This window comes from Neofelis nebulosa, chromosome 17 (assembly GCF_028018385.1).
Source record: "Neofelis nebulosa isolate mNeoNeb1 chromosome 17, mNeoNeb1.pri, whole genome shotgun sequence".
Classification (NCBI taxonomy): Eukaryota; Metazoa; Chordata; class Mammalia; order Carnivora; family Felidae; genus Neofelis; species Neofelis nebulosa.
The window spans coordinates 25122964-25144218 of record NC_080798.1 but is presented as its reverse complement, the minus strand read 5'-3'; the positions used below and the strand labels follow the sequence as shown (position 1 = coordinate 25144218).

Here is a 21255-nt window from a genome sequence, read left to right as displayed (position 1 = left end):
AGGAAGACTAGGAGAGTAAGGTCCCAGAGGCCAAGGGAAGAGAAGTGGGGTGGTGGGCATCAGTGCTGCTTGTGAGGTTGGAGGGAGCTATTGGCATTCAAGAAAGCAGGAGAGAAAGGCACTATAGAGAAAGAAAGTATGTGGGCTGTATTTTAGGATTGCAACTGGGCTTTAGGAAGTTTTTGGGGGAGGGGAGTTAGTTTTGAGCCATTGCGTAGACCATAGTATAAGGACCTAGTGGAGAGAAAGAGAGCAAAGATATAAAAAAAAGTGGGAATAATGGGTGCCATCCCAATTTAGGGTAGGTGGAAGGTCAAGATGGGCTACAGGTGGAAAGGAAGAATGAAAAAAATCTTCCCTTAGGATACGGGGAAGGGGCAGGGAAGGCAAATTCCCAAGAAAGGTGTGCTCCTTATAGGTCTCCTTTTAGGGGAAAACTAAAAACTTTTGATATAATCAAACAGGTAATGTATAAATATTAATGTAGGTTTGGAAATGCAACCAGTTTAATAAATAATTTCTCCTTAATGGAGTTTAAAGCAGCATAGGTATTTTGTCTTTGATTCTGCAGCCTCCTGTTCCTTTCAAGGCTTTTCCAGAAGCACTGGTTTGGGTAATATCTTGATGGTTGATGAAGTATTTGGTAATTGAACAAGATGAGAGCTATGTTGTCTCCAGGGCTGAGGGGGAAAGGTGAGAGAAATCCTGCCACTTTCGGGGTTTGTGGGTGGGAGGGTTAAAAGGACAATAATGAGAAAGCTAGCTTAATCTTCAAGGCCTGGTACTTGTCTTGATTTTATTGTTTTGTGTGTTTTCACCTCGTGGAACTCAATAAATATCTTCTCCGTGAACAAATAAGTGTAAGGTCAGATGCTGTACACAAGAGTTAAAGAAATTGCATTTTCTGGAAAAGCTAGTGGAATTAAGTGCAGGTTTCCACATTTGCCTCCCCCCACCCCCATTTCATTTCAGTCATAAGGGATCTGAGAGGCTTTAGCCCAAGGTCTTCCTTCAAGGCAGTAAGTGGATACATTTTCCCTATGACAAGACTGCGTAGCCTGTCACAATCAGGCTGTTGGCTTTCTGTGGGACTTAGCCCAGATGGTGTTCTGGTAACCTCTGCTATAACTGGCCGATCTCAGCTCTGACTAGTCACCACCGGCTGAAGCATAATGGAGTGACTTCTAGAGTTTGGCTGGTTTGTAATGTTGGCTGGGCTGGGTTAAATTAGGCAAGTTATTTTACTTCTTGGTGACTCTGTTTCCTCAAATGTAAAATGAGAAGAAAATTATTTCCTGTCTCATAGGATTTTTTTGAAGATTGTATAAAAAATAATGCAGGTATGAATGTATAACATGATGACTATGGCTAACACTGCTGTATCATCCACAGAAAAGTTAAGAGACTAAATCTTCTCATCACAAGGAGAAAAAATGTTTTGCCTTTATTCTTTTCTGCTTTTATTTTTATTGTATCTATATTTGAAGATGGATGTTAGCTGGACCTACTGGGGTAATCATTTCACAATATATGTAAATCAAGTTGTTACTCTGTGTGCCTTAAACTTACAGAGTGATGTAGGTCAATTATTTCTCAATAAAACTGGAAAAAGAAAAGAGTGAAGGTAAAGCATGCAGGAGGGTGTCTTGCACACAATACTTAATGAATGTTAGCTGTTATTATTGGAGATTACAGTTGCCTTTGATTAATAAATATGGGTAAAGCATACTTTTACTTACTAAACTTGACATTCTTTGAAAATATTGCGTGTGTGCATGAGCGTGTTGTGTGTACATAGTAAATGAGAGAGGTGAGGGGAGGGGTTGAGAGATAATGAGGCTGATCTGTCGTGGTGAAAGGTTCGCAGCCACCTAGACTGATGCACTATTACAACTGAGGATGCCCTGAGAGGTGAAGTGACTTGCTCAAGGTAATACCACTAGTAATGGCAAAAACAAGTCTACATACTGCTTTTTGATCCCCAATTCAGTGCATTTTCTAATACCCATTTCCAGGCATTGCTTGTTAGTGTTTCAGAAATCTTCCCGAATTATGTTCCAGTTAAATTTTGTCCCAGTAAACAAAAGACCAAGAGTTTGGACAAGAACAGCAGTCCGCTCGCCCAGTAGGTGGCGCAAAGGCGCTGTTTCCGGGGTTAGTGGAAGCTGGAGGGGGCGGAGCTTGTTCGGAAACGGGGCTACGTAAGCCTACCTTTAATTGGCCCAAGAGCCTCGGCCCACTATCCAATCAGAAACGCCTGCGTCATTCTGTTACTGGGCTAGGCGGCAGCCCGCGGAAATTTGAAATGGCTGACGGGTTGCTGGCGGCTGGCGGGCTGGGGTCGCAGGCGATGGTTCCCCAGCCGGAGCGCACGGGCTGGGCGGTCGAGGAGTCGACAGCGCCTCTGGAGAAAGGTGAGCACCCGTTATGCCGGGCCCGAGGAGCCGCCTTCTAGCGGCGGACCCTTTCCGCGGGGTCCTGGGGGCGTCGGGACTTTCAAAGGGCGCCTGGGTCTTATTTGGGCTTCCGGACCCAGCTCTCAAGGGTGGTGGTGGTGACAGTGCGAGGCTCCGACCGCCCCTCAGGACGCCAAAGTCGGGAGATGCCCTGGGCATCTCCCCTTCTCCCCGCCCCATCTGGCTTCAGCTTCCGCGAGACTGGAGGGAGTTGAGCCTGGCCAGGAATTTCCAACCTGGATATCTGGGTGGGCTTTCGGGTGCTTTGTGCGTGTTCACCTGTGGAGAGACGTCTCCTATTTTTCATCTCCAGCTCAAGGTAGATCATGAACCATTCTCCCTTAACTGAAAGAGAAGAAACTTGAACCCTTGGCCTAGGTAGCCCTGCGCACCGAGAGTAGGTGACACGCCCAAAGTTAGGGGAGCCAATATGGGACAGTCTAAAAATAGAACCGAAGTGTAATTCTCAGTCCTGTCTACCTCTTTGTGGAGATTTCCGTTATTATTATTTGTCCTGATATTTTTAAGCTGTTCAGAATTTTCCTTTAACATTTGCAGTTGGATTGTGTAGTGGAAAGAGACTTGGCAAAGTGAGAAAACATGTATGACTTAATTCCACTAGTTATCCCTCTTGTGACCTGGTAAAAGTCACTTGGCCTCAGTTTTCTTTTCTGGAAAACAGAGCCAATGGTCTTAACAGAATGTTGAAGATTAAGTGAAATAATGTGTGAAAAGTAATGCTTTCAAAGTGGCGGTAAAGAATTGTGCTGAAGTAAGGTATCCTTTGCTTTTTTGTATTGTGTTAAAATACACATAAAACAAAATTTACTGTCTTAATTTTTAATTGTACAGTTCAGTGTTATTAAATATATTCAGACCGTTATGCAGCCATCACCACCGTCCATTCTCATAACTCTGTTATCTTCTAAACTGAAACTCTATTCCTATTGAACAATAATTTCCCATCCTCTCCCTCATCCCCTGGCTATGATCATTATACTTTCTGTCTTTATGATTTTGACTAAGTACCTCATTATCAGTGAAATCATACAGTATTTCTCTTCCTGTTACTGGCTTATTTCATTTAGCATCATGTCCTCACAGTTCATCCATGGTGTAGCAGATGTCAGCATTTCCTTCCTTTTTCATTCATTTCCTTCCGTTCATCCATTGATGGACACTTGGATTGCTCCCACCTTTTAGCTATTGTGAATAATGCTGCTATGAACATGGGTATACAAATATCTTTTGGAGGTCCTGCTTTCAGTTCTTTTGGATATATACTCAGAAGTCAAATTGCTGGGTCATAAGGTAATTCTATTTTTAGGGCTTTGGGGGACCACCATACTGTTCTCCATAGCAGCCGTACCATTTTACATGCCTACAACAGTTTACAAGAGTTTCTCTTTCTCCATATCCTCACTAACACTTGTTTCCCTGATAGTTTTTCTTGTTGTTTTTTGATAATTGTCATCCTAATGGGTGTGAGGCAAAGGTATTATTTCTTTAACATTTATATATACTATTTATATATTACTGTTGTGATTAACAAATAATTTAATTATCTTAATTTAATTGAAATAAGCATGCTATTTTCACCTTTCCTTTATAGGAGAGGAAATTGACGCACAGAGAGATTGCCCCACAGCTAGTGAGGTATTGATGCCCTTTTAGTTTCATGTGCATTGGCATTTGTGAGCAGTAGACCTCTGAGTACACTGTGGGTCATTTGTGAGGTCAAGTAGCTCTGGTGGCCTGAACAGAAGCAAAGAAGTCAAAGCAAGGAGAAAATACATGGAGCTGGGGGGTGGGGTGGGAAGACTGCTGTTAATAACAGTCTCAGATAACCTATGGAAATTATTTTGCCAGCTCAAATGCTACCCTTTGCATTGTTTATTTAGTAGCCATTTTGTCTATTAAAAACATCGCATTACACAGAATTAGATATGCCACTGGCCAAATCATGCCTTATAAAACATAATTACATACAGCCCAAACCTAATGTGATTAGCATTTTCTAATCTTTTCCTTAGACATAGTTACTGAAATTAGTGAGGAGGAACCTAGTAGCTTTAGCGAAGTAAACCTTATGCATTATTAAGAATCTCTCATCCTTGTTTATTGAGGGGCCATTGACAGACTGATATTGAAGAAAATAAAGAAAGGCTTCAACTTATTTTGAGAAGGACTATAGGAAAGCAGCTCCTAACTTTAATGAAACTTTATGGAATTGTTTTGGGGAAAAAAATACTGTAAGATATTTGACCATTATTATAAGTTGCTAGCTACAGTAAGAATCACAGCTTTATTCTTTAAAGGAGATCTTTGGTAACTTACAGTGAATCAAAAACAACCCTTTTCCTCTGCCTCTGTGAAAAACTTCACAGAACAACAAAGACCTAACCTATGAAACATTTTAAGTTCTTACTGTTTCAAAGTAGAACTTGGTTTTTGTGATATTTTCAAGTTTGGAAAACTGGTTTCTTCTGACAGTGATAAAGGTAAATAAAGCATTGCTCCCAAATCCTTGTTTATATTTTGTTTGGAGTTTCTAAGCCTGCTTATTTTCATTGTTCTTGTAGCTCTGTTCCAAGATGAAGATTCATGCAGTGATTGTAGCAATCATGATAAGCGGGGTACTAGTTTACAAAGTTTTGTGCCTGAAGGAAAGACTCATTTCCCAGAAATATTCCAGACAAGTCAACTTTTGTTCTATGAGCGATTCAGAGCTTATCAAGATTACATTTTAGGTAAGTAGGGTTGTTTTTTTTTTTTCTTTTTTACTGCTTTTATCTTTTCAGTTTACACGTAGATTGTTTATCTGAGTCCCCCAGACTTGCCAGTTGATTCTGAGAAAGTGGATTTAAGTAGATTTGTTAACTTTTCTCTGCTTTATGCAGTCTCAATTCTTATTGTGTTTAATTTGTTTGTAGCTGACTGCAAGGCCTCTGAAGTAAGAGAATTCACAGCTGAGTTCTTGGAGAAGGTCCTTGAACCATCTGGATGGCGGGCAGTCTGGCACACTAATGTGTTTGAGGTGCTGGTTGAGGTAAATTTAATTCTGTTGTTAAGGCATTTGTCTCTTGCTAAAAGCACTTTCCCTCAGACTGTTACAGCCAAAGTGCTTATTTTTAATTAAAGTTTATGAGCTGATTGAAAATAGCATGTTTTTCACATCTAATTGTCATGGTGTATGGAATGTTCTGCAAATTTTAAAGGCAGCCAAGGAGGAGTTACCAGGGAATTGAGGTGGTGTAAGTTTCAGTGTCCTTTGACAAGGGGAAATGGTTTATAAATCTATGAAGTGGAGGAGGTATTTGAGACCATTTAAGAAATAAAGAGGCCTCATTATGAAGTCAACCGAGTTTCAATTAATTTTTTACCTTCTTAGTTGTAGCCCATTAAGTAGCTCAAACCCACCAGGCATTTAAAAACTGGCCTATTTTTTTGCCTAACAAATTTGTAGATATGTGGTTAATCTCTTGATAATGTGTCCCATTGTCAAAAGTAAAAACAATCTTATTTTTCAGCTGACTGGGCCTTTTACACTAAATTTGCACTCTAATTATAGCTGTGAATTTTTCTCAGTGTTTGTTAACTAGACCACAAAAAACCCTGTTAAACTAAAATGTTAAACCAGGGAGTAAGAATACAAGTTGTTGCTGCAGCTCCTTTTTTTTTTTTTTTTTTTTTTTAATTTTTTTTTTCAACGTTTTTTATTTTATTTATTTTTGAGACAGAGAGAGACATAGCATGAACGGGGGAGGGGCAGAGAGAGAGGGAGACACAGAATCGGAAACAGGCTCCAGGCTCCGAGCCATCAGCCCAGAGCCTGACGCGGGGCTCGAACTCACGGACCGCGAGATCGTGACCTGGCTGAAGTCGGACGCTTAACCGACTGCGCCACCCAGGCGCCCCGCTGCAGCTCCTTTTTAAAATGACATCACTTTCTGCAGTGATTATGTATGAGGCAGTAGGTGGCAGCTGTTCCTGAGGACTTTTGAATTTTGGGTTATGCTAATATCTTTGGTTGCAGTAAAGGCCTATTAATTTGATTATGATAGTGTCATTACAATCCATGTCTTCTGTCCATGTTCAATCTCCCACCTCCACCCTGACTTATTCTCTAAAAGTTATCAGAGTCATTGTTTTAAAAGAGAAATGTGCCATTCCTCTGCTTAAAACCTCTAATGCATTGCATTTACTAAAGCCTTGGTGTTGGCTTTGTGGTTTCTCTTTGTCTAGAGAACACAAAACCCAAGTACCTTCCAATGCCCTTTCTGTCCTGATCTCCTTGCCCCTCTCTCACACTTCATCTACTGCTGCCCCTTCCCTTGCCCATTTCTTCCCTTTGGTTCCAGCAAGAAACACTGCCTTTCTCCTGCTCCAGCAGCCAGTCTGCCACAGGGCTTTTTCACCTGCCTGATCTTCAGATGGCTGCTTCCCTTTCATCCTGTACTTTTCCCTACCATCCCAGCAAAACCAGACCATCACCCCTGCTAGTTATGCTTTGTCAAATGCTTATCACAGTCTTGTTTGTCTTCTCAATTCTCAATTACAATGTAAGCTCCATATGGGTAAGAACAAGGCCCTTCTTGTTTATTTTTTATATTATGGAAGAAGGCTCTGTGTTCCCATTTCATGCTTTAAAAAATCAGGCTGTAAGTAGTGTTTTATATTTGTCTTAATTTTTATTTCCATGTAAGTAATATTTTAAATTTCAGGTCACAGATGTGGACTTTGCAGCCTTGAAGGCAGTAGTGAGGCTTGCCAACCCGTACCTCTGTGAATCTCAAGTGAGCACTTTTACCTTGGAGTGTATGAATGAGCTCCTCGATCTGAAGGAACATCGGTTGCCCCTGCAAGAGCTGTGGGTGGTGTTTGATGATTCTGGAGTATTTGACCAGACAGCTCTTGCAGTTGAACATGTCAGGTAGGAAGAGAGTTGATAAAAATAACCTTGTGGCCTGAGACTGGATGAAATGCAGTAATTCTGGTCTGCATTATATACCTAGATTTAAAACTCAAATTATAAAGTTGGTCATTGCAGTATTTTAAAATGTTCAAAGATGGGGAAATCTTTTTTAAATTAAAAAAAATTTAAAAAGGATTTTAAGTTTTCATTTTGAGATAATTTCAGACTTATAGAAAAGTTGAAAAAAAACCCCAAAGAATTCCTGTATGGCCTTCATTCAGTGTCCTCAAATGTTAACAAAAGATACGGGATTCTTCATTTGGTTTGTGTTATGCCCAGAATTCGTGATCCCCAAATACCGCCAGGGAGCCGAGTCCGATGTAAAAGCAAAAGAGCCTTTAGTCGAGCTAGCTCGAGCTCAATCCCCTACCTGCACCGATGCAGCGGTGAGATACCAGGGAGAGAGAGCGAGTTTCAAAAGGACAAAGGTTTTATTGGGGCCTAGGGGCAGTTGGTGAGGTGATGGCTATGGCCTCAGCCGATTGGCTGGGGAAGGGTCCAAGTCCTGTTAGGCAGGTGAGGGGGGGGGTTACTCAAGGGGAGGAGGTGTGGTCAAGGTGAAGGACACAGAACAAGATGGAGTTGGCTGGCATAGGCCCGCCCTTTCATTCCCCCCTTGTCATGTAGCTGAGGGACCGCTACGATCATGGGACCGGCTGCATTTATGGTGACAAGGGGAACAGGGTTTGGAGGTTTACGCAAAGTTCTGGGAACCAAGTGTCCCTGGAGTGGCTCTGGGAGGTCTGATTAAGTATTGTCCCCAAGCTGGTGTCTATGATCTGCCAGGTAATGTTTGGGGGGGCGTGGGGACTCCCGGCAGCATGAGCAATGACAAGCAGAGTTAACAGTTATCAATATTAGGTGGGTTGAATGCGCTGTAGCTTGAGCTTGAGCGGGTTGTGTTGGTCCCAACTGATGGCCCATCGCGTGATGAAGTCCTTCCGGATCGAGGAGGGGTCCGCTGGCCGAACGTGGGTGTGATGGATTCAGGTCGCGATGCCGTCTACTTTGAGAGCGGTGGGGATTGTCAACACCACGATGTAGGGTCCCTTCCAGTGTGGCTCGAGGGTCTCTCGGTGGTGCCTCTTGACATAGACCGTCTCCTGGCCTGTACTGAAGAGGTGTCGGGGTCGGGCCAGCCTCGTAGATGGCACGGAGGCGCGGCCAAATGTCCTCGTGCACCCTCTGGAGCCCTCTCAAGGAAAGAAAAAGTTCTTGATCTTTAAACTCAGCAATAAGTTCGGCTCAAAGGCTGGGAATAACAGGGGGTGGCCTGCCAAACATGATCTCGTAGGGAGTAAAACCCAGAGTATAAGGAGTGTTTCTAACCCGGTAAAGGGCATACGGTAGGAGAGTCACCCAGTCCCCGCCAGTCTCCATGGTTAATTTGGTAAGGGTCTCTTTTAGGGTTCTATTCATTCTTTCTACCTGTCCTGAGCTCTGGGGCCTATAAGCACAATGTAATTTCCAGTTTGCCCCCACCGCCTTGGCTACTGCCTGTGTTACCTGCGAGATAAAAGCTGGTCCATTGTCTGATCCTACCATGGCAGGAAAACCATACCTGGGTAAGATGTCTTCTAGTAGCTTCTTAGCCACTGTCTGAGCCATTTCATGCTTGGTTGGGTATGCCTCCACCCAGCCAGAGAAGGTGTCTGTAAATACTAAAAGATATTTAAAACCATACTTTCCTGGTTTGACTTCAGTGAAGTCGACTTCCCATTGGGCTCCCGGTCTGGTGCCTCTGAGCCTGGTTCCTTTTTTATTTGATGTGGCTCTCGCGTGGGTGAGTTGGCAGGTCTTGCGGGCAGATACAACTTGCTCTATTTTGGTGTCCTGTTGGTGAATCTTGATTGTGGCATGTCGGATTAAGTCTTTTAATTTTCGGGCCCCCATGTGAGTAGACCGATGCATGTGCTCCGAGCCGGTCTGGCAGCATGAGCTCCTTGTTAGGTGTATACCACCATCCCTTTCTCTCCTGGGCTATGGGGAGTTTCTTGATCCGCTGTAACTCCTCCTGGGAGTATTTGGGCTGGTCTAGTAAAACTGGGTCTCCCAAATCCGGTAGTTGTTAAGCCGTTTTCTAGCTCCCAGCATCAGCACTTTGGTGAGGGCTATGAGCTCTGCTCGCTGGGCTGATGTTCCGGAGGGTAGAGCCTCCGCCCATACGGTGTCCGTTTTGGTGACCACTGCTGCACCTGCATACCTGTGTCCGTCCCGCACAAAGCTGCTGCCATCAGTGAACCAAGTGGCCTCAGCATCGGGGAGGGGCTGGTCGGTCAGGTCCATCCGGAATCCATGTACTTGTTCCAGGATTCCCGCACAGTCATGTAATGGAGCACCTAGGTCAGGGTCGGGCAGCAGGGTTGCAGGATTGAGGGCTGCACTGGGGTGGAACTGCACTCATGGAGGGTTGAGTAGGAGGCTCTGGTAATGAGTCATACGTGTATTGCTCATCCATCTATCTGGAGGCTGTTTCAGGACCCCTTCAATGGCATGTGGGGTCATGATCCAGATCTCCTGTCCTAGGGTCAGTTTGTCTGCATCCTTGACTAGGAGTGCTGTCGCTGCAATAATTCTTAGGCATGGCGGCCAGCCAGCAGCCACTGGGTCTAGTTTCTTAGACACGTAAGCCACTGGGCGGTTCCAGGGGCCTAAGGCATGAGTTAGAACCCCTTTTGCTATTCCTTTATGTTCGTCTGCAAAGAGGTGGAAGGGCTTCGTAATGTCTGGTAGGCCCAGGGCTGGGGCACTTAGGAGGGCCTTTTTTAACTGATTAAAGGCAGTTTCTTCTTTTTCAGCCCATTTAAATGTTTTCCCCTCTTTGGTAGCTTCATATAGGGGCCTGGCGATCTCAGCAAAACCTGGAACCCAGAGGCGGCAGTAGCCGGCTGATCTAGGAATTCCTTCACTTCTCTTCGGGAGGTGGGAGTAGGGATCTTTAGGACAGTTTCTTTTCTGGCATCTGATAACCGCCGCTGTCCGCCCTCCAGGATATATCCCAGGTAACTTACCCTCTCCCTGCATATCTGAGCCTTCTTCGCGGATGCCCGGTACCCTAAGGCTCCCAGGGTAGTCAGCACGTCCTGGGTCCCTCGCTCACAGTCTTTGGCCGTGTCAGCAGCAATCAGGATGTCATCTACGTACTGTAGAAGGGTGAGGCCAGGGTGCTCCCTTCTGTACTCACTCAGGTCCTCGTGTAGTGCCTCATCGAAGATGGTGGGTGAATTTTTGAATCCCTGAGGTAGCCGTGTCCAGGTGAGTTGCCCACTGTAGCCCTCCTCCGGATCATGCCACTCAAAGGCGAACAAGGGTTGGCTCTGGGGTGCCAGCGGCAGACTGAAGGCGTCCTTTAAATCTAGTACAGTATACCAGACCCTGGAGGGTGCCAAGGAGCTCAAGAGAGTATATGGGTTGGGAACAGTTGGGTGTATGTCCGCGACCCTCTTATTTACTTCCCGGAGGTCTTGTACCGGTTGGTAGTCATTTGTGTGAGGCTTTTTGACCAGCAGTAAGGGGGTGTTCCAGGCAGACTGGCAAGGAACTAGTACCCCTAGGCTTCATAGTCTCCGGATATGTGGCTGGATCCCCTTCCGGGCCTCCTGAGACATGGGGTATTGTTTGATCCTTACCGGACTCTCTCCTGGCTTGAGCTCTACCAGGACTGGGGTCCTATGAGCGGCTAGTCCCATCCCCCCTGTCTCTGCCCAAACCGAGGGGAATTCTTATAGCCCGCTGTCTATATTATCCTCTCTCAAGAGCGCCTCCTGGTGGAGGCGGTATTCATCCTCCAGTTTCATGGTCAGGACCTGGATGGGGTGGCCCTTGCCATTGGTGACCTGAGGCCCCCCTTGTTTGAAAGTTATCTGAGCTCCAATCTTGGTCAGTAAGTCCTGTCCTAATAGCAGGTAGGGGAATTCTGGTATTACCATAAAGGAGTGGGATACCCAGCCCATTCCCAAATCTACTGTTCTTCGGGTAGTCCATGAATACTGGCTCATACCAGTTGCCCCTTGTACCCAGAACTTCTTGCTAGCTAGTTTTCCTTGTGGGGTGCGGAGGACCGAATGTTGTGCTCCGGTGTCGACAAGGAAGTCAATAGGGGTCCCCTCCACTTTAAGAGTTACCCTGGGTTTGGGGAGAGGGTCCGAACCCCGACTCCCCTAATCACTTAGTTCATCTAGCTCTAGGACTTTTACTCAATCAGTCTTGCTTCCCTTCCCGCCGGCCCCTTTTGGACAATCTTGGGCCCAGTGCCCTATCTCCTTGCAGTATGCGCACTGATCCTTCTGCAGCCTCTACTTCCCCCCCTTGGTGGTTCCTTTACCTTTTCTTGCGTCGTCTGCCAGCTGCCAGAGATGGCGGTCTCGTTCCTCGGGGAAGTCAGCAGTGGTAGCTAGTAGTATTCTGGCCAGGTCTCGAGTCTGCTTACTGCTGGCAGCTGCTGTGGCGCGAGCCTGCTTGTCCTCAGGAGGCTCCCAGTTATTATATACCTTTTCGGCTACCACCAGTAAGTCCTGCAGACTTTTTCCTTCTAGTCTATCTATTTTCTGTAATTTTCTCCTAATGTCTATGGCCGATTGGTTTACAAAGGCCATGATAACAGCTGCCTTGCTTTCCGGAGCCTCTGGATCCATGGGGGTATAGGTATGGAATGCCTCCATGATCCGTTCTAAAAAGGCAGCCGGAGATTCATCTTTTCCCTGTTGTACATTTCCTACCTTGGCCAAATTGGTTGGCTTTCTAGCAGCCATTCGGAGACCCCCCATTAGAGTCTGGCGGTAGACCCGCAGCCTCTCCTTACCTTCTGCCGTGTTGAAATCCCACTGGGGCCGAGTTAAGGGGAAGGAGGCATCTATCTGAGCCTGGTTGGTGGTGGGATTCCTGTCTGCGCCCGGAACTAGTTTTTGGGCCCCATTGAGGATTCTTTCTCTTTCTTCAGTCGTGAACAGGACCTGCAAAAGCTGCCGGCAATCGTCCCACGTGGGCTGATGGGTAAAAAGAACAGAGTCTAATAAATCAATAAGCCCTGCCGGTTTCTCGGAAAACTTAGGATTCTGAGCTTTCCAATTGTAGAGGTCACTAGTGGCGAAAGGCCAATAGTGATGGGGCTGATTCCCCTCCACGTCTGGGGGTCCGGTAGCTCGCAGGGGCAGAATAGTGGAGTCGGCGGCGGAGGCGGATTGCTCCCTCTGAGCCCTTTGTCTGGTAAAGGGCGGGCTTCCCACTGGAGCGTTTCCGCCTCCTGCTCTCGGAACAGTGTCTGCCTCCCCTGGAGGGGGAGGATGGTGTTCTTCCGGCATCCTAGAGGGGTTATACGGGGAGGAAAAAATTAATTCTTCTTCAGTACCCCCCTGTAGGACAGGGTAGAGGGGTGCTGAAGGCTGGGTAAGACTTTTCTTCTTCTTTGTCCCCTGCAAAGCAAGAATGGGTTTTGGCTCCAGAGGGAGCCGGGCTAGGAAGGGCTTAAGCCAAGAGGGTGGGTCTTCTACAAGGTCCTGCCAAGTGATAATGTAAGGGAGCTGATCAAGATGGCCCATCTTAGGCCGAGAGATGATACTCCTGACTCGGTGGATGGTAGGGAGGTCGAAGGTCCCCTCTGGTGGCCATCCGACATTGAAAGTTGGCCACTCGCTAGAACAAAAAAACTGCAACCGACCCTTTCGGACTTCCACACTGAGGTTGTTAGCTCTTCCCCTCACATCCTTAAAGTGATCAATCATAATACTTAGAGGAATAGTCTGAGTCTGTCCCATAACGTCCGTCCAGTAAGTCCACAGAACAAAACAGAGAAACACAAAAACAGACAAACAGAGGGCCCCTAGAAAGTCTTCCAACTCCATGGAAGCAAAACTGAAAGCTAGCTTAGACCTTTGAGGGGATTCCACGTCCCTCCAAAACCGATGAGGGGATTCCACGTCCCTCCAAAGACGACAGCCTCATGCCGACCAGCGGGAGCGACCCGCCTCGTCTCAGACCTTTGAGGGGATTCCACGTCCCTCCAAAACAGATGAGGGGATTCCACGTCCCTCCAGAAGGGAGGATCGGAACGTCTTCCGAAACTCCCGGCCCGTGGTCCTCCAGTGCATCCACTTAGACCGCGTCGGGCACTACCAGAATTCCAGAAATGAGCTCACACAGAAAAGACAGACCAAACAGACAGACACTAACCGTGGCCAGTCAGGCTCTCCCGGTCGGGGGTCCCTCGGGGGTCTTGGGGATCCTGGGCCGAGCCCCCAGATGTTATGCCCAGAATTCGTGATCCCCAAATACCGCCAGGGAGCCAAGTCTGATGTAAAAGCAAAAGAGCCTTTATTCGAGCTAGCTTGAGCTCAATCCCCTACCTGCACCGACCCAGCGGTGAGATACCAGGGAGAGAGTGCGAGTTTCAAAAGGACAAAGGTTTTATTGGGGCCTAGGGGCAGTTGGTGAGGTAATGGCTATGGCCTCAGCCGATTGGCTGGGGAAGGGTCCAAGTCCTGTTAGGCAGGTGGGGGGGGTGTTACTCAAGGGGAGGAGGTGTGGTCAAGGTGAAGGACACAGAACAAGATGGAGTCGGCCGCCGTAGGCCTGCCCTTTCAGTTTGTATATGTTTAGAAACTCTTAAAAGTTCTGGAGGCTAAGGCTTATGATTAAAGTACTTGAATTGAAGAAAGGAAAGAAAGTGAAGGAGGTGGTACACTATGTCTACTACACCGATAAGACACTTTTTTTCCCAAGAATGTATCTGACCAAAGATATTTTCTCAGGCCGCTTCCAGGATACTTAGGGGATACTTATAGTGATTCAGCAGTTCCATTTATCACCCAATGCCTATCAAAAGTGCTCTCCTTAATCTCCATCACCTATTTCACCCATCCCCTCATTCACCTCCTTTCTGTTAACCATCATCAGATAAATCTTTTGTCAGATAGTTCCTGATACAGATAGTTCTTTTGAATCTTCTTTATTATAAGTATATTCACTAAGGAAGGCTGACCTTTGTTTATTTAAAAATGGACTTCTATTCCTCTAGGAGCTGGGAGACTGGATAATAGTAGCATAGTGTCTTGTAGTTTTCACTTTTTATACCATTAGTGAGTTAACCTGGTTTTGCTGAGCTTAATTTCGATGTTCCACAAAGAAGCAGAGTGTTTTGGGCCCAGCTTCCAAGATCTTATGGAAAATTTCTAATTGTACACAAGAACTTTTAACCCTAGATATTCAGTATTTGGCCAAGCAATATAAATCTAAAGAACTGGCTTCTGTTCAGAACCAGTTTCTCTCACTTGAAAAAAAATCTGTCAACTGAAGCCTTTGAAGGTAAAGGGATAATTGATGAGTTTAGGAAATTAGGAATCAGGGAATGAATCTTTATGGGTATTGAAGTTGGTAGAAAGACAAGTATCTGGAATTAGTAATGGTATTTGAAGGTGAGCCTGGCTAAATTTATTCTTCATTTTGCGGACTCAGATTCTGGTCAATGCCCAGAAAAGTTATGAGGGTTCTTGTTTGTTTTTTATTCAATGAGTATTCAAGTGCTGGGTCCTGATTTGATTGGTGCATGAAACAGACACAATCACCATCACCAGCAGGCTTCATTCTAAAGGTGAGAGATGAATCTTAATCACATGAAGGTATAAATGTGATTGAAACTGTAGTGAGTGCAATGAAGAATTAGAGTGTTCTAAGACTAGGTCAGGTGGCTGTTACATGGTTGTTTCCTGAGGAAATGACATTTGAACTTGGGTCTGAAGGGTTGGCTACGTGAAAGGGGATGTGGCAAGGGTGGGGAGGGAACAGGTTCAGGAGCTGAGTGAATTTAAGGAACTGGAAGGCCATTATAGCTGGAACACAGACAGTAATGGGGAAGACTTATGAAACTAGCTTAGAGGTTGTCAGGAGTCAGAAGATGTGGGACTTCATCGGCCAATTAATCATTTTATCTGTAAAAGCACTGCGGAAGCACTGAAAAAGGTTTTTATTCAAGGGTGAATAGGATCAGCTTTGTGTTTTAAAAGATTTGTTCTGGCTGCTGTGTGAAAAACAAATGGAAGGAGATGGAATGAGAAGATCGGACAAGAGAGTGGGCTAGAGTGGGGTGTGGAGAGGACACATGGAAGCTTACTGAGAAGGTAGGATGGCTGGGACTTGGTGGCCGAGTGGATGTGGGGGATGAGGAGATATGAGTGGATAAGCCAGAAGTTAAGGTTCTGGTCTTGAGAGAATAAACACTGGAGGAGGTGCAGATGTGAGTGATGTGTGTGAATGCCCAGTATGGTACTGGTGAGGATAATACTTGAGCTAAGTCTTGAAATGTAAATATAAGTTCACCAGGTGGAGAGAAGGTGGACAGCCTGACCAGCATTTCACATGGAAGTTTGAAAGACCTTGTGAAATGGGAGTTTGCATGCAGGAGGTCTGACAAGAGAGGTGCTCTGTAGCCAGATTGTGAATCCAAGTAATACCGCCAAGCTCAGGAATTTGAACTTCGTTGTGAGGGCAGCAGCCAGCAGAGTTTTTTAACTGAGTAAACGCATGCTCAGGTTCTTTTTTTTTTTTTTTTTTGAGATGACTAGAGGGTGAAGAGACCGGCGGTCCAATCTACAAGAATTAAGAGATGGCTTTATTTTCACTGCTCCTTCCTTTTCATAGCAGAACTTTTTAAAAAAATTTTTTTAATGCTTATTTATTTTTGAGAGATAGAGCACTAGTGAGGGAGGGGCAAAGACAGAGGGAGACACAGAATCTGAAGCAGGCTCCAGGCTGTGAGTGGTCAGCACAGAGCCTGATGTGGGTCTCGACTCATGAACCGTGAGATTATAACCTGAGTCAAAGTCGATCGCTTAACCCAGGTGCCACCCAGGTGCCCTCACAGCAGAACTTCTTGACAGAATTCTGTGTAGTCACAGTCTGCACCTCCTGGCATTCCAGTAATGCTTCTGCCCCACAGCACCACTGAAATTGTGCTTAAGGTCACCAAAGTCCTCCATGTTCTCCTTCCCAGTCATTTCTTTTCTGATCTCATCTTGCTTTCCCTCTTGGTCACATTCTAGTTATCTGATCACTCCCATCTTCGTAACACACACTCTTCCAGCTTCTTAGTCATCTTGGCTCTTCCTCTCTTGCTCAAAACTTTAAAATGTTGGAGTTACCCAGGGATCAGTCCTAGACTATCTACCCTTCTCTCTCTTTAATCAGCCTTGGAAGCACATTAGAATTACCTGGGAATTGCTTTTGTTTTTGTTTTTTTAAATACTTATTTTGGGGAGAGTGCAAGCAGAGGAGGGGCAGAGAGGGGGTACAGAGGATCTGAAGTGGGCTCTGCACTGACAGGCTGACAGCAGCAAGCCCAATGTGGGGCTCGAACTCATGAACTGCAAGATCATGACCTGAGCCAAAGTCAGACGTTCAACAGACTGATCTTCCAGGTGCCCCTGGGGATTGTGTTTTATAGGAGTAGTCCAACTAATACATGAAGAAAGAATGATAGGATCAGAATATCACTATTTTGCAAATTGTAATAAAATAAAGGTTCTAGGCAATAATCGTGGTTGGCTGCTACAACCATTGGTGAAAAACTGATGGGGAACTCTCTAGTAGATGGATCCGGTTGACAACACCTGAATCCACTCGTCATTCTTAACCTCATCATCAGAAGAGATGACCAGGTATCTTATGCTTCCTGATGGAAGTACATTGTGTCCGCCTTTAAGTATCCTTGCCAAAACATCTTTCTGAAAGCTGATCAAGGGGCGCCTGGGTGGCGCAGTCGGTTAAGCGTCCGACTTCAGCCAGGTCACGATCTCGCGGTCCGTGAGTTCGAGCCCCGCGTCAGGCTCTGGGCTGATGGCTTGGAGCCTGGAGCCTGTTTCCGATTCTGTGTCTCCCTCTCTCTCTGCCCCTCCCCCGTTCATGCTCTGTCTCTCTCTGTCCCAAAAATAAAAATAAAAAATGTTGAAAAAAAAAAAAAAAAAGAAAGCTGATCAAGTCTTTAGATCTTACTTTCTGTTTACCAGAAGTAAAAGAAGTGGAAGAACATGTTAAATGACCCCATGGGGATGCAATCAATAAAATTCAGAGTGTGGGAAACTTAAATAAATTGCAAAGAGAAAAGGAAGGAGGGATAATCTATAGAATAACTGTGATTTAATTAAATGCAATAGCTGACCCTTGTTTGGATCCTGATTTGAACAAGCCAATGATAAAACAATAACAGCAACAATAGCAGAAGAGACAGATAGGGAAAATTCAATACTGACTGGATATTTGGATATTAAGAAATTATAACACTTTCTTGGTGTAAAGATTTATTTTAGAGCTATATGCTAAAATTTGTGAATGTTGTATGTTTGACATTTGCTTTAAAGTAAATCCAGTGTTGAGATGGTGGGGGTGGGGAGCAGAGAAGTAAGTGGGTAGGGTAGAGATGAAATAAAATAGCCTATGCATTGATAATTGTTGAAGCTGGTTAATGCATAAACGGTGTTCATGATACTACTTGCTCTTGTGGATGTTTGAAATTTTCCATAATAAAAATTTGTTCAATCGCTTGAGGTGGGGGGGGTTAAAAAAATATGGATCTTGCACCCAACCCCTGTCCCCCTCCTGCCTTTTGCAAAGGTTCTGATTTATAGGTCTGGGATAGGTTTGGGAATCAATTTTTAAAAGCTTCCTGGGGAACTCTAACATGCAGAATCAGGTTTGAGAACTGCTGTTTTATATTATGTCCCTAGATGATCTCATCTGTTGCTTTAATGTCATCAGTATGCTGACAACTCCTAGATTTATGTCTTTAGCTCTGATATTTCCCTTGGGCTTTGGGCATATATATTCATATTCGCTCTTGACATCATCCACTTGGAGGTCACATAGGCATCTCAGTTCAAACTGTTTTCAACCCCAAACCTTTTTCTCTCCCAGTCTTCCCTATCTTAACAAATGACACTACCATCTACCCAATTACAGATGGTCAATAAATAGTTCTTCTGATTAAAAAGAGGTGGTAATGGGGCGCCTGGGTGGCACAGTCGGTTAAGCGTCCGACTTCAGCCAGGTCACGATCTCGCGGTCCGTGAGTTCGAGCCCCGCGTCAGGCTCTGGGCTGATGGCTCGGAGCCTGGAGCCTGTTTCCGATTCTGTGTCTCCCTCTCTCTCTGCCCCTCCCCCGTTCATGCTCTGTCTCTCTCTGTCCCAAAAATAAATAAAAAAAAAAAAAAAAAAAAAAAAAAAAAAAAAAAAAAGAGGTGGTAATGGAAACAGTGTTGTAGAAAACTTCTTTAGTCAATCTAAAAAAGTTCTTGTATGACTCAAAACTATCAAGTCTAGCATTTATGCAGCATTCTCTATCATCACTGATAGAGTTGTTGTGATTTACTCTTTAGCTTGCACTCTCCAAAACCCTAACACTGAGCCAGTGATTAATTTGAATGATATGAGTTTCCTTTTCAGATTTTTCTATCAAAACATTTGGAGGAGCTGGGATGAAGAAGAGGAGGATGAGTATGATTATTTTGTCAGATGTGTTGAACCTCGATTGAGGTTGTAAGTATTTGCTAGTGACCTTGTCCATGTTGGAAAAAGAGCTGTCCATGGTTTATTTTACCTGTCTGGTGTATGTTACTCCAAGGGCCCACACACAGAAGCAGGCCGCTATACAAATAGGATAACCCATTGGCGAGTTATTAAATGAAACCTGTAGAATGCACAGAAACCTATTTTTAGTGTTTATATACTTGAGTCTAAAAGCTGAGTTCAGGGACACTGAAATTAAACATCTCACTGTTTTATAAGTCTGAATAAAACTCAGTTTGAGCTAATGTGTTTAAAAGAAACCCTGTGTTAAATTCAAAGACAATTATTTGAGAAATAAGAAGTTAGTTGAATTATAAAATATTTCTTTTGCTTTAATTTTTTAAAAGAGTACTTTTAAAAATATTTGGCTTTATTCTAAGTTCCTATAGTAAAAGACACTGGGCTAAACTAACAGAATTATCTCAGGATGTTTTGTCAAGTTCTTGTCCTTAAATCTTATTTGACAAATAGATAAAAATACTAAACAATTAATATTGGTGGTGCATAAAAATTTACTAATTACTGAAACACAATCTTCTTCTAAGAAGAAGAATTGTCATATTTTTATAGGGAAAAACACATTACAAAAAATGTAACTTAACTATGCAACCCACATAGTATTCAGATTTCCACTAGATGGTACTCTAAGACCAGGTAATTTTCTTGTATTCATGAGTGGTAATTTAATAGGCAGTGCTGCAGTAAGAATAAAATTAGTACTTGCACTAAAAAAATAAATTATAGAAGGTGATTTTTTTTCCCTGTGTGAAAGATGATTTTGCTACATAAGGTAAGGCAGTAACCCTTTACATTTTCATGGAACCCAAATAGATTTGGTAAATTTCTCTTGATTTACATAGTAAATAATAAGTAAAAAACATGTGAAAAGTATGGTTAATGGTTCCTCCTGGTTTAGAATTATGTGTGATTTCTATTTAGCCTTTCCAGTTTTTCCATCATGCATTTCCTATTTTCCCATAACGTATTCAATAAAATGCCAGAATTTCAATAAGCTTGCATATTTTCTAGTTTTGTTATGCTTGCTGTTAGAGAGCAATGATTGGTTTTGATTGAAGTGAAATGTAATGGTAGGTGAATAATGTGTATCTAGCAAATTTGATCTTTACTTGGAAAAGACTGTATTCTGATTTGACAGCTTTACATGTTCAAACAACAAGAGATGATTTACATATTTACCTTTTACATCCCTGGCAGATAAGAAAGTGTAAGGGAGGAATTGTTTTAAGTTATGGAGAAGAAAACTATGGTACTTGATGGGGAAACTGGAATGTTATCAATTGTAGGCAGACTCTTTAAAAAGGTCCCTGGGCAAAGAGAGGAGTAGCGTTATGAACATGCAGGATTTAAAGGGAATCAAACCATACTGTCTTGATTTTGCACTGTGAGGTAAATATTTTTCCTTTTTAATTCAAAACGCTGTACTTCAAAACTTATGGGTCTGAGACACAGATGTTGGTTCATTGCTTCCAGACCACAAAGTATCACTTTAATGAGAAGACATAAGCTGATTGGCATGGATATTGGAAATGCTAAGAAATTTATTTTAAAATTTGAGTCTTAATCTTCATAACTTAATAGACCTGATCAAGCAGTCAGTGGTTTGGTTCCCAATTTTTTGTTTGCAAAGTGGATTTCTAGAATATCTTTAAATGAGTATGGATTAACCAAAGCAGACAAAATCCTTGCTTTTCAAGCTTCACCTAATTCATTTACTTGAAAAGTGGAAAAAATTATTTTTTATTCATTTTAAGTACTGTTTGAATGTTAACTGTAATTTCATGTAAATTTGTTTAGGATGTGGTTCTGTTTTTCCCCCCTATATAATTTAGAGCATGACTAAGTTAGAAAAACATCATCTAAGGCAATAGTTTTCAACCTTGACTGCACATTAGAATCCCCAAGGAACTTTTAAAAAAAAACAAAACCTCTCTACTTCTGGAGACCAATTTAATTGGTCCGAATGGGGACCTGAGCATTTGTATTTTTAAAAGCTCCCCCGTGATTCTAATATGCAGCCAAGGTTGAAAAACTCTAGCTTCAGGCATAGCTAGTCAATATACTTTTAAGTGAGAAATAAAGCAATTATTTTAAAACACTAGGTAATGACAGTAATATTGCAGTTTATTTTCAAATCCATTAATTTCATGTCCATTAACTTGATTGTACATTCATAAATTATTTTATTGCATCTAGAAATACTTTTTGTTCTGTCTATATATTTGTGAAGATATACAAACTAATAATAAATTTTAA

The 21255-nt window shown here is 43.6% G+C and overlaps 2 protein-coding genes across 2 annotated transcripts in view; one reads left to right on the top strand and one right to left on the bottom strand.

The window, feature by feature from the left end:
• Positions 1-2281: 2281 nt before the first annotated feature.
• The window catches only part of SHCBP1 (SHC binding and spindle associated 1), a 33611-nt gene continuing 14637 nt past the window's right edge, over positions 2282-21255 (top strand). Inside the window, exons 1-5 of the mRNA XM_058706882.1 lie at positions 2282-2414; positions 5039-5206; positions 5390-5505; positions 7181-7389; positions 18859-18951. Coding sequence (XP_058562865.1) covers positions 2306-2414; positions 5039-5206; positions 5390-5505; positions 7181-7389; positions 18859-18951 — 695 coding nt within the window. The 5' untranslated portion in view covers positions 2282-2305. The remainder of the gene's footprint in view (positions 2415-5038; positions 5207-5389; positions 5506-7180; positions 7390-18858; positions 18952-21255) is intronic.
• LOC131499122 (uncharacterized) lies at positions 10090-13745 on the bottom strand. The gene is given in 2 exon segments (XM_058706880.1): positions 10090-10292; positions 10443-13745. Coding segments are annotated over 2 exon segments (2925 nt in total). The 5' UTR covers positions 13272-13745; the 3' UTR covers positions 10090-10196.